The following is a 12,686-nucleotide window of genomic DNA, read 5'->3' as shown; positions in this document are numbered from 1 at the left end:
GACAAAACAGTAATTTAAAATTATGAAAACATTGTTTGTGACCAGTTACAGGACATCTCATTCAGTCATATACATTTTGCATATATTAATTAAAAAGTCATGGATATGTTAAGCATCAGCCAAAAATACACAACACTGAGAGCAAATTTTAATGAGATGTTATTGAAATGTATACTGGTTTATTACATGAAATATAATGTAGAAATACAGTGTTTAAAGATCACAAGTCCTTTTTCTCAGACACCATTTGAGCTTTTTCTTCTCTGTATGCTTTCAGAAGTTGGTTTAACAAGTTCAGTTCACTGACACGTTTCACGGGGAACAGCGGTGGGAAAGGGTTGCCTTTATACTCCAGTACAGCCATAGACGCACGGTCCAGATTCTCCCTGTTAGGAATGCGGGCCATTCGTGTATATCCACCCGTCTGATTCTCAAATCTTACCGCCAGAACTTTAAAAAGTTTGGGGATCAAATCTTTTTCCTGAATGGATAAATAAAACATGTAAATGTTATATATGAGACATACACACACACATAAAATTCTAGTGTGAACAAGGATTTATTTATATCTTACTGTGAGCCAGAAATCAGCCATTTTCATTGACTTTTCATTAGTATCTCCCTTTTTGGCATAATCAATCAACTAAAGAGAAAATAGAAACAAGACAAGCATACTTTTAGAGTACATTAACATTTAAACTTAACTTATTACAGCATTTCTAATGGATTTTTACTACATTTTAAAATGTCACATTTACCTGATTTTCACTATTTTAGCCAATTTTAACAAAATCAATATTATTTAGTTTTGTTTTAAATCCCAATAATATTAATGTCCAATGTAAAATAAATGTAGCACATCTTATGGCAGACTGAGCAGCAGACGAACAGATTATACTGAAACTGGAAGCAGTGTTTTGTACTTGCCTTTTCCGCGTAGAAGCGAACCTCGTCGGCTCTGGCTCTTGTTGTCTCTATTCTCTCGTGTCGAACCAGACCTGTGAGTATGTTCCGAAGCATGTTGATTCTGGACTCAGGTCCGAGTCCTATCCTTCGGGCCACCCGGCCATGAGAAATCAACGCCCGCAGGGTGAGTCGCATTTCTGGAAGCGGTGAAGGACACTCCTCCAGAAAATAAAACCTCTCTCTTACACAACGTTAAAGATACTGGGAAAAATAATTAAAAGTCAAGACGAGCACTTCTTTGATCAGCGATTACAAACACTGGAGAACAACAGAATTGTTTATTTCATCCAGAGTATCAAGTTATACTTTCAGGTGACAGCTGAAGCACAGAAGTGCATGTGTGATGGTGCGTCGGTCTAAGGAGTCCGGGATGAAAAAACACCTGAGTAAGGTTCCGATTACAAGAAATGTCAAAAGCGGTTACATTGTCATGATGTTTGACCTCCTAAAATTGGTTTCATTAAACATATTTTAAGAACATCCAGAATAATTAATTTGTATTGTCATTTTTTCAGAAAAATGTGTAGCATGTTGTATGTGCCATCTCTAACGGTAGCCCAGTACTGCACAACACAATGTAAACAAGCCGAAACACAACAAAATTAGCACAACACAATGGAAACAAGTTACAACACAATGAAATTACTAAAATAATGAAAACAATCTACGACACAAAATTAGCTCAACATACCAAAATTAGTTGTATGTATGAATTGTGTTGTGATTTCATTGTGTTATGAACTAGGCCACTGTAGCCATGAGTTAAGCTGTAATCAAGTTGGATACAATAATCTCCTCGAAGTAGACTGCAACTAGAAATAGACAAAGGTCTCAGTAAATCATAGAGTTTAATGTGTCATAATGTGTTAATAGCTTATATTAAGCCTTATTATGTGTAATGTTAGCCTACTAACTAATTTTATTCACACAACATATCACCAGACTAGACGATATTGCATTTGTGAACACAACAAAATGTAAAATCTCAAGACAGCATTTCTTTCTTTAGCTGTGATTCAGATTAAACCTCATAAATAATTGAATTAATAGTTTGGATACAGTTGTTACAGAAACATGTTGAAGCTGTTTAATGAAGACAATTGACAATTTATGTCAGTGCTAACAATCATCAATGACCTACTTGCTTGACTTGAACATTATCTGAAATTCATAGAAGTTCTTGTTTCCAATGTCTATCTGATGAAATAACTGTATCTACATGATTTATATTTATTGCAGTTTATTTTTAATTAATTATATTTATTAATTCAAATATTATTACAAATATTATAATCAACTTGTATCTTTAGCCTTCTGCTGAATTGCTGACATAATATAGGCACTTTGTTGTGTGTTACTTTTGTAGTAAGTTTTGCTACAAGCATGATACATTTAAATGTAGGCCCGTTAACAAATACAAATGAAGCACTTGGAGAAAGCAGAGTATTTAAAATGCTTTTATTTTCATGCAGGTTTTTAATCTACAAAAATAAAAACTGATGGATTGCAGATTTAAAGGGTGTTTGTGATGTTGAATCAGCTTTAGTTTCTACTCATGGTGTCGGCGATCCATTGGCTGAACATGCAGACCTTAAAGAAAAGAGAATTCATAAAAATCATATAAGTGCTTCATAATAGACTAAACATGTTGCTTTGTGACAATTATTAAACAACAACAGCTATATTACCTTGCCATAGACACCAGGATGATTCTTCTCAGCACAGCCATAACCCCAGGACACAATACCGTGCAGCTGACCGTTACACACCACAGGGCCACCAGAGTCACCCTGAAGAAGACAAACATAACAACTGGTCATTATTAAGATACTATTAATATTCGTGCAACAACAGTATATCTTGTCATCCTCTACCTGGCAAGAGTCCTTTCCTCCCTCCAGGTATCCAGCGCAGAACATGGTATCGGTGATCATACCAGGGTAGGAGTTCTTGCAGTCGCTGTCGGACAGGATGGGGATCTCCAGACACTGAAGCTTGTTGGAATCAGCAGCTACATAGAATTGAAAGCAAGATCAACAGAGATGGATTGAACTGAAGTGCTATGACCATGAAGTGTAAAGGAAGTGACATCAAGAATCCTGACACTCACTGGAGCTCATGGTGTTTCCCCAGCCAGTAACTCTGCACATGGTGCCATCGGCGGCACAGCCACTGGGCAGGGCCACAGGCTGCACGTACTGATTGAGGGTAGCGGGCTTGCTAAGCTTGATCAGCATGATGTCACTGTCAAGGGTCCAGTAGTCATAACTGGGGTGGGAGATGACCTTCTCAGAGGAGATGAACTGCTCAGTTCCCTCATTAAGTGCGATGTTGTGCTCGCCCAAACGGACCTCAAGGCGTCTGAAAGACCAATACTGTTCAGAACCAGAGGAAACCAATGAACCAGTGCTTAAACTACACTATGAGGACGTCACTTACGACATGTAGCAGTGACCAGCAGACACAACCCAGTACTCGTTGACCAGAGAGCCACCGCAGAAGTGGTAGCCAGAGTTCAGAGACACCTGCCAGGGCTGGGAATAGGGCTCGCATTCATATCCACCAACAATCTTGTCATCATCCAGAGCAACTACACAAATGAGAGAGTATCGTCAGTATACTGACTATAATTACCTGTAAAATGAGTTAAAATCATAATAGTAGTGAATGGAGTATATAACTCACAGGCAGCTCCAAGGAGCACCAGGAACACCAAAGACCTCATGATTGCAGATTGAACCTGTTCGATGAAGGGCTCTCTCTTACCTGTATTTATGGGACTGTCAGTTGGCCGCCAATGACCAGTTAGCCCCAAATGACCTGTCTGAATATGTATATTTTAAGCTTTGTGACCTTGTCAGCAAGTTTCCAGCGGGAAACATGTTTTCGACAGCTGTCCATCTTCTCACCCAATGTTTGCTCAACATCTGAACTTTTCTCTATATTCAATGTAATTTTGGGTGTTCTTAGTTTTTATATTCAGCAGTCATATTTCTTGTAGTACACACTGTTTATTACAGTATGTAGAGGAATCTGTTTTCGTGACCGAAGCTTCCACAGTGCAACAGAATGACAATGACATGACAAAAGCACAAATATTAAAATAATACAAACAGAACAAAAAGTACAAAAGGGAAGAACAATATACAGATTGACAATTGTATGTACAGGTATATTTCAATAGTTTTGTATGTACAGGTACATTTTGTGCAAATTCGAAACGTAAACTACAGTAAGTATGTGGGTTAGATAAATAAGTGTATAAGTAGTGTTTGTTCCACGTTTATTGTTAAATGTTTATGAGATGGATTGCCTGAGGGAAGAAACTGTTCATGTGTCTGGTCGTTCTGATGCACAGTGCTCTGTAGCGCCAACCAGATGGCAACAGTTCAAAGAGGAAGTGTGCTGGTGGTGAGGGGTCCAGAGTGATTTTGCCAGCCCTTTTGCTCACTCTGGATGAAGTCCACAGTCATCTCCACAGTTTTGAGTGTATTAAGCTCCAGGTTTTTAAGACCGCACCAGACAGCCAGTTCTTTAACCTCTTGTCTGTAAGCTGACTCATTATCATCCTGAATGAGGCCGATGAGTGTGGTGTCATCTGCAAACTTTGGGAGCTTGACAGAGGGGTCCTTTGAAGTGCAGTCGTTCGTGTCTGGGGAGAAGAGCAGAGGGGAGAGGAGAAATCCCTGAGGGACGCCAGTGCTGATGGTGCGTTTACTGGATGAGAATTTTCCCAGCTTTACGAGCTTCTGCCTGTCTGTCAGAAAGCTGGTAATCCACTGATATAATGACATAGACACATAATGACATAGACATATTCATTTTTTTTTACATTTACATTTTTTCATTTAGCAAGAGCTTCTCTTAACTTTCTCTTTTTTAAACCTTTCCCCATCACTGATGGGATTTTTAATATTTTCATGTTTTTACTCTTATCAGACTACAGTTACTATTAATTGATTACATAATTATTCATATAATAATAATAAATTGCTCATAATTTATTGATTCTCTTTAATTATTCTTTTTCATCTATTAAAATTTCCTTTATAAAATAGCCTACCACTTATATACATTTAAAGAAAGACAAGGTACTAGTCAGGTGACTATGATTACCCAGAAAAGTAAAAGGACACACGGCATTGGATTTACAGAAATCATTTAAACTTTAAGTAGTGTTTTCTCAAAATTTTAACACTGCATTAACTACTGGTAAACACCTTCCTTTTTATTTGAATTATCGCTCAGTGACTTATGCAACCATGTATTACTTTAGAAGTCTGTCTTTCAAACACATTAAAATGCACATATTCACATTTCTTATTTAAATTTAATGCAAAATAATAATAATAATAATTATAATAAAATTCAGCTGAACTTCTTTGACCTGCATGATTTATTTCCCTGAAGCACCCCCTGATATTTTAAGATAATAAATAAATAATTAACTTTTGTCAAAGTTCTCTGACCTTGGTTAATGGGTAACATGACACTCTAAACAAATTAAATATTTATTTTTAAGTAAATGTTTTATTTTGTTTGTTGGTATTTTAAAATGATTTAGATTAATTTCACATTTTTATAATTTAATTAGATTTTGGTTAAACTCACTTACCCATGCAGTTCCTTAAAGCCCATTTTGAGAAACCTTGGCATAATGTTCAATGCCCTCCAAGTTGTTAATAACAACTTCTTTCTCTTTGTATTTTTCAAGATTATCCTTTTAAATCAATGTGATAAACAAGTCACGTCATAAGTAATGAAAAATGTTATCGAAAAGTAATTTGGAATCAGTAGCTACTACAATTTGTAAGTAATCAAAAACCTAGCATTGCTTACAAATATCAATAACAATATACCGTACGCTTGTCTTTAAAGGAGACATGACACATTTTCTCTCATGTTAATCTTGAGTACCTATAGAATAGTATTGCATCCTTCATATCCATGAAGAATTTTAAGTTTTATCTGACTTATAAAAGAAAGATACAGCTGTATCTGCAGAAACAGTCGACGAGCCATCTCTGGGCGGAGCTAAAGATTCATGAGCATGCACAGCGTTCACGTAGCTTTTGTTCTTGGTAAGCTGAACAAGGTTATTTTTCCCTCATGACCAAAAACACACTTATTTGGTGACTGCTGATTTTTTTTGAACAACAAAATGTAAAGTCCTTATTGAGCAAGTCCTGTGCTGCGTTGCCGACGATTTCCATAATCCAAATGAAACACGTCGATGGGCATGCCCTTGCTCTCATTTTGGTTTAAGTATGCAAGCCTTTTTTTAAAGAGAGTTGCACATAAAAGGAATTCCAGCCTTTATGATGTCATAAAGGGCCATACTCGAAAAAATCTTTCCAAAACTTGTACAAACCATGAAGGAGTTTCTTTGGCACAGAAATACTCCATCAAACCTCCAAATCCTTTTTGAGACTTTGGTCATGTTTAGCATAAGGATCCAACTTTTTAGCAGTGTAAACAGTCATAGATATCCCCTTCAACATTTCCTTTGTTGGAGATTCCTAAATGCTTGTTTCTTTTTGATAGAATAATTGTGCTTCTTCATAAACTGCTTGTCAGTATTATTTTCTAGAAATATTGAAAACTTTGTTGTGTGTTGCTTTGTCAAGTAATTTTTGCTAAGAGCATCATACATTTAAATGTCACCTTGTTAAAGTGCTTAAAACAATATATTCAGTGCTACTTAAATAATCACTTGGAAAAGGCAGAATATTTTAAATGCTTTTATTTTCACAGGTTTTTGATCTCCAAAACAAAAAGAAAAAAAGGATGGATTGTAGATTTGGAGGCTGTTTGTGATGTCGAATCAGCTTTAGTTGCTGCTCATGGTGTCGGCGATCCATTGGCTGAACATGCAGACCTTGAAGAAAAGATAATTCATAAAAATCATACAAGTGCTTCATATTTAACCAAACATGTTGCTTTGTGACAATTATCATACAACAACAGCTATATTACCTTGCCATAGACACCGGGATGATTCTTCTCAGCACAGCCATAACCCCAGGACACAATACCATGCAGCTGACCGTTACACACCACAGGGCCACCAGAGTCACCCTGAAGAAGACAAACATAACAACTGGTTATTATAAAAATACTATTAATATTCGTGCAACAATGGTATATCTTGTCATCCTCTACCTGGCAAGAGTCCTTTCCTCCCTCCAGGTATCCAGCGCAGAACATGGTATCGGTGATCATACCAGGGTAGGAGTTCTTGCAGTCACGGTCGGACAGGATGGGGATCTCCAGACACTGAAGCTTGTTGGAATCAGCAGCTACATAGAATTGAAAGCAAGATCAACAGAGATGGAGTGAACTGAAGTGCTATGACCATGAAGTGTAAGAATCCTGACACTCACTGGAGCTCATGGTGTTTCCCCAGCCAGTAACTCTGCACATGGTGCCATCGGCGGCACAGCCACTGGGCAGGGCCACAGTCTGCACGTACTGATTGAGGGTAGCGGGCTTGCTAAGCTTGATCAGCATGATGTCACTGTCAATGGTCCAGGAGTCATAGTTGGGGTGGCGGATGACCTTCTCAGAGGAGATGAACTGCTCTGTTCCCTCATTAAGTGCGATGTTGTGCTCGCCCAAACGGACCTCAATGCGTCTGGAAGACAAAGTGTTTTACTCAGAACTGAGAAAACCAATGGACTGATACATGAACTACTTTATGAATGCATCACTTACGACTTGTAGCAGTGAGCAGCAGACACAACCCAGTACTCGCTGACCAGAGAGCCACCGCAGAAGTGGTAGCCAATGTTCAGAGATGCCTGCCAGGCCTGGGAATAGGGCTCGCATTCATATCCACCAACAATCTTGTCATCATCCAAAGCAACTACACAAATGAGAGAGTATCGTCAGTATACTGACTATAATTACCTGTAAGAGTGAAAGTCATAAATGATGTGAGTCTCTACTCACAGGCGGCTCCAAGGAGCACCAGGAACACCAAAGATCTCATGACTGCTGATTGAACCTGTTCGATGAAGGTCTCGCTCCTCACTCGCAGTATTTATGGGACTGTCAGCCTATGTATTCACGCCCAAGAGCTCCACCATTGACCAATCAGCTCCAAGAGACATGTCTGAAGTCTGATAAAGAATACGCTATCACTGTGTTTCCACGAAGTGAAAACTGTATGTTAGGGTTGCATCGGCACCCTTTGTATAGAAAATACATAAGAGATATAAGACTTAAAAATATAAAGGCAAAACCTCAACGGTTGGTGAAAATCTAATATTGTGATCCAATAATATTAATATAGGGAATAAATTAGAGCACAAAATCACAGTTTTAAACAGTGTATATGAAACTTTGTCAATTTTTGATCCAGCCTGGGAGATCCAGCAGCTGAGTTGTTAATATGTATGTTTTAGGCTTTGTGACCTTGACAGCAGGTTTCCAACCATGAAAGAAGTTTTGATCAGTTGTCCATCTTCTCACCCATGTTTTGCGTCTGTACTTTTCCCTGACTGTTTCACAGTTTACAGTCGAAAAACAGAGCATTTTTCCTGCTAAATTTTCTCACAAAAAGTTAATAGATTGGTATCAGCCCAGCAATATCTAATAATCCAGTTTAAATTCCCAGTACGTTTGTGGCAATTGTATTGTTGTTGTTTGTCAAATTTTATTTTACTCATGCGTTGCATTTCTCAATAATTGTACTGCTAAACAAAGTTGTTCATGTTATTGGTACCTATTACTGCTTATGTGTTTAATTCATATGAAATTAGTATTTGTGCTTCATGCAACTAGTTGTTTTTGTGCCTTTTATAATGCTAAAATCTTATTAGCTGCAGATGTTGAATGAGTTCTATGTATTTGCAGTAAATTACACTTCAAATTAGAAAAAATTTAAATTGATAAAAAATAAGTAAATTTTAACCTTTGCAGTATCTGAGTAACTTTTATTAAGAAATCATCAATTAAAATAAAACTATTAATTAAAATAGAAAAACAAGAAATTCATATCCTAAATAAAAAGACTTATGATTCTGCATTTAATTGATTTTTTTTTTAAGACCTTAACAAAAAAACTTCAGCAGGTGAGATATAATTATGATGCATGTTCTTTTCTTTTTCTTTTTTCTTACAGTGCATGTGCAGTAGGCTGCATGTGCATATATTCTCACATGACCTTAAACTTGCTATCTAAAGGTTATGCAACACACATTTGATACCATTATCATTTCACATTTTGACTTTGGGTAGGTGTAGGATATTAAGTTCAGTTTAGTCAAAACTGCATTAAATACCAAGAACTGGATTTTGAATATTAATCATTTAGTTCATTACAGAACAGTACAGATGAATCACTTGAGTTGAGTTAACATAAAAATGCTTCAATTATAATTATTATAAAATTACTTACAACATACAACAACTGCATATTAAATATTGTGCCCTAAAGCCTGTATGTTAAAGTAATCTGTAAACAATAGATGCACAGGTCTATTAGAACATTTTCATTTTGCTAATGGAACAGTAAATTATCTTTTGCTTAAACTGTAAAAAATCCAATTAAAAAATGTTGGAATGGCAAAAATATAAGTATGAACTAAATCAAAATATAAGTTGAACTAATTTATTGCTTGGGATTAGTTGTGAAGACATATTATTTGAGAGGGGGTTCAGCGAAAAATCGGCAGCTGTCAGCAGGAAGTGGCTGTCACTGGCAGCAGGAAGTGGCTGCCAATAAAACCGGATGGCAGCTGTCGCTAATACCCGGAAATTGGAGGAGGCTGCCGGCGGCAACAAGACAAATAAATAATTATATACACTTATGATTATGTTTAATACTTTTTTAAATAAGTATAAAAGGTCAGTATTGTATATTATTTGATTTAAAATATTGATCAAATATAAACAAAGAAATAAGATCATTTTGCTAAACGTTAATTTCCAGCTGAATGTTTATGCATGTATCATTGTTTGTGTGAAATAAAACAATTTATATTTATATACGAGAGTGGCACTTACTGGGTGTATGTTGTATATTTATTATAGGCTATATACACAAATGACTGAAAAGAGAGAAGTCTCTCAGAGACCTTTATTTAAAATCATAATTTGCGGTTATATTTGTAGTATTTCAAGAAACAACTATATATATATATATATATAGTATAAAGTAGCTGTTAAATTTGTAACTGGGTTAGTAAGTTGTCAAAGTCAGTGCTTTACAATGTAAACCGTATAAAATATATCCAGCAAGCAAGCAGACTAAAATATCAATCAGAATCACTAACAACAATCCGGAGGTATTTTCAAGACTCTTAGATCAGAACTGATGAGGTATACAGAGTTACTTCTCCAGCATTTTGCACCAATCACTGTAAAACCCAGGGTGGATGTGCATCTCCCCTCATTTTCCTCTTGCAACATGGTCAAGTCAAGCATCGTTTATTTATATAGTGCTTTTAATAATACAGCTCAAAGCAAAGCAACTTTACAGTATTAAATAGGAAAATAGTGTGTCAGTCAATAATGCAGAAGGACATTAGTAAACTCAGTTTGTAGTCAGTTTAAAAGGCAGTTTATCATTCAGTTCAGTGATGTCATCCTTGAGCTCGGTTCAGTTTAAATAGTATCTGTGGAATCATTTGCAATCATGTCAATGATATCACTGTAAATGAAGGGACCACAACAAAGCAAGCCAGAGGCGACAAGGAACCAAAACTCCACCGGTGACAAAATGGAGAAAAAACAAGGTCTTTACAGGGGATCTGTATCTGGGGCTCTAGTTGTCCTGGTCTCCGCTGTCTTTCAGGGCTGTAGAGGTCCTTTCTAGGTGCGATCCACCATCTGGTCTGGATACGTACTGGATCCGGGTGACTGCAGTGACCTTCGAATAAGAAAGAAACAGATTAATATAATTGAAGATGTTAATATCTATACGATGTTTGATAGGGAGCCAGTGCAGTGTTTACAGAACTGGGCTAATCCGGTCATACTTCCTGATTCTAGGAAGAACTCTAGCTGCTGCATTTTACTATTCATAAGAAAATGGTGACTTTAATACCTAAATTGCTTTATTAACAGTAGACATGCATGCACAGCCATATTAATGATTATTCCCATTGCATCTTGTCATCATGTACAGAGCAGTGATTACATTTTCATGCATAATTTGCACACCTGGTAAGCAGTTGTTGTAAACCTCGTCGCAGTGTCTGCAGGGTGTACATTTTGTTGAATTCCTGACATGGCTTAGACTTGTTCTCCATTTTGTTCCACCTGTATATTGAGATGAGGAGCATGAAAACAGCATTATTACAAAGATAAACATTCAGACATGGCAACTGAGAAATGTAATGTTATGGCACCTTTTTAAACCTCTAATCAAATCTGTAAAAGAAGATACTCAGTCAAGCCAGCTGGATTGTGCCCTCTTTCGAAAGGAGTCTGTATACAGTACAGCAGACTTCTGAATTTGGAACAAACCAAAGACGGACTTAGTAATGTAGCATCACCCCTCCTCCAGGATCACGTAAAGAAGAATTTTCAACAGGACAGCATCTGGCAACTATTGGGTATTACAAAAAAAAATAAAAAAAAAGGTGTCAGTGCCATGGTTTTGTCTCAAGATGCACATCAGTAATGTGTTTTTTTTCTCTTTCTAAATGCATGTTTACAAAAGCTACTTCAATGTTCTAAATTTAACTACAGCCTAATCCTGGCTTAATCCAAGCCCTGTCTGTGAAACTAGACCTAAAAGTTATAAGGAATTATGAACCGGTCCATTATATTTTGTATAGATAACAATAAAAAAAATTATAATAATAGTTTTGCATTCACATGCTTACAACTTCAACTGGTACACAGAACAGTTCTGCACATGCATAGTATTAGAGAAAACACACCTCAATAGTGCAAAAAAAAAAAAAAACTTATTTTAAGAACTCTTAAGTTAATGTATATCACACAATCTCCTGAAAGACTTAACATGCAAAAATATATGGTTAGTGTTGCAAATGTATCTTCTATCATTCCAGTCAAACAACATTATTTTATATAATTCAATAGACTGTTAACACGCTAACAAACGTTAATATTTAATGGTACGTCAAACGTAATTTGAAGTTAATGGTAGGCCCCTAACAAGGTACACAAACAACGTTGCTACCACTAATTAGATTTCATTGAACAATTAAACCAAAGTAGACACCAAGTCTACCAAGTCGTTCACCAAGATACCAATTAAAATCAAACTTACAACGCAAAAAAACATTAATTACTCCGATGACCAATTTCTGAACTTACCGTTTGATCAATCGCAACCATTACTGAAGCGTTTGGGTGCAGTTATATCTGATTGGTTGCGCCCACGTTGGTTGATACTGATTGGCTCCCACCGAATGGCAGGTCCCGCCTACCATCCGGCTGACAGTTACTGCCTTCCGGCTGTCAGTTACTGCCTTCCGGCTGTCAATGGCAGCCACTTCCTGCTGCCAGCTGCCGATTTTTTATCTGAACCCCTGCTGTATTATTTTTAGTCTGCAGAAAATATATTTTAAAAACATTAAATGAATGGCTATTCTCAAATCCTGTCAACATTGAGATTTCCAGCCAACACTGAGATCATTCCACACGTGCACGAGCCTCAGTGACTTCGCGGGAGAAACAGCGCCGCCATCTTGTCAAGTTCACGCATCAGGTGTGTGCCACTAAATACATTTTATTTTTTTGTT

At 36.8% G+C, this 12,686-nt stretch overlaps 2 protein-coding genes and 1 long non-coding RNA gene across 5 annotated transcripts; all 3 read right to left on the bottom strand.

Annotated features, from left to right (window-relative positions):
- Positions 1–114: 114 nt before the first annotated feature.
- mrpl17 (mitochondrial ribosomal protein L17) lies at positions 115–1,372 on the bottom strand. Its single transcript, XM_052579050.1, has 3 exons — positions 928–1,372; positions 575–643; positions 115–481 (listed from the first exon to the last, which is right to left on the bottom strand). The coding sequence occupies exons 1-3, from the start codon at positions 1,099–1,101 to the stop codon at positions 221–223; spliced, it is 504 nt and encodes a 167-aa protein (XP_052435010.1). The 5' UTR covers positions 1,102–1,372; the 3' UTR covers positions 115–220.
- A 1,035-nt stretch (positions 1,373–2,407) lies between these two features.
- On the bottom strand, positions 2,408–8,085 carry LOC127975191 (trypsin-1-like). 3 transcript variants are annotated; one of them, XM_052579048.1, is made up of 6 exons: positions 7,918–8,085; positions 7,681–7,831; positions 3,077–3,327; positions 2,841–2,977; positions 2,655–2,756; positions 2,408–2,556 (listed from the first exon to the last, which is right to left on the bottom strand). In XM_052579048.1, the coding sequence occupies exons 1-6, from the start codon at positions 7,955–7,957 to the stop codon at positions 2,509–2,511; spliced, it is 729 nt and encodes a 242-aa protein (XP_052435008.1). In that variant the 5' UTR covers positions 7,958–8,085; the 3' UTR covers positions 2,408–2,508. The 3 variants fall into 3 exon arrangements, with proteins under 3 accessions (XP_052435008.1, XP_052435007.1, XP_052435006.1); XM_052579047.1 differs by lacking the exons at positions 7,681–7,831; positions 7,918–8,085 and adding exons at positions 3,406–3,556; positions 3,652–3,813; XM_052579046.1 differs by lacking the exons at positions 2,408–2,556; positions 2,655–2,756; positions 2,841–2,977; positions 3,077–3,327 and adding exons at positions 6,695–6,844; positions 6,943–7,044; positions 7,129–7,265; positions 7,350–7,600 and having other exon boundaries at positions 7,918–8,084.
- Positions 8,086–10,382: 2,297 nt separating this feature from the next.
- Positions 10,383–12,479, bottom strand: LOC127975195 (uncharacterized). Its single transcript, XR_008157450.1, has 4 exons — positions 12,259–12,479; positions 11,322–11,521; positions 11,134–11,232; positions 10,383–10,840 (listed from the first exon to the last, which is right to left on the bottom strand). It is a non-coding gene; the product is annotated as an uncharacterized LOC127975195 (long non-coding RNA).
- Between the last annotated feature and the right edge of the window lie 207 nt (positions 12,480–12,686).

The sequence above is a fragment of the Carassius gibelio genome, chromosome B16 (assembly GCF_023724105.1).
Source record: "Carassius gibelio isolate Cgi1373 ecotype wild population from Czech Republic chromosome B16, carGib1.2-hapl.c, whole genome shotgun sequence".
Taxonomy (NCBI): domain Eukaryota; kingdom Metazoa; phylum Chordata; class Actinopteri; order Cypriniformes; family Cyprinidae; genus Carassius; species Carassius gibelio.
Note: the sequence above shows the minus strand (reverse complement) of the source record. Positions and strands in the feature narration are given on the sequence as shown.

Bases quoted from the DNA above. Each gene is read 5' to 3' on its own strand.
- mrpl17 (XM_052579050.1), bottom strand. From the start codon at position 1,101: ATGCGACTCACCCTGCGGGCGTTGATTTCTCATGGCCGGGTGGCCCGA. The intron at 644-927 runs GCAAGTACAAAA...TTTTCTCTTTAG, and splicing joins TTCGCTTCTACGCGGAAAAG to TTGATTGATTATGCCAAAAA. The intron at 482-574 runs GTAAGATATAAA...TTATCCATTCAG, and splicing joins TGGCTGATTTCTGGCTCACA to GAAAAAGATTTGATCCCCAA.
- LOC127975191 (XM_052579048.1), bottom strand. From the start codon at position 7,957: ATGAGATCTTTGGTGTTCCTGGTGCTCCTTGGAGCCGCCT. The intron at 7,832-7,917 runs GTGAGTAGAGAC...TCATTTGTGTAG, and splicing joins GGTGCTCCTTGGAGCCGCCT to TTGCTTTGGATGATGACAAG. The intron at 2,978-3,076 runs GTGAGTGTCAGG...AATTCTATGTAG, and splicing joins GGGAAACACCATGAGCTCCA to CTGCTGATTCCAACAAGCTT.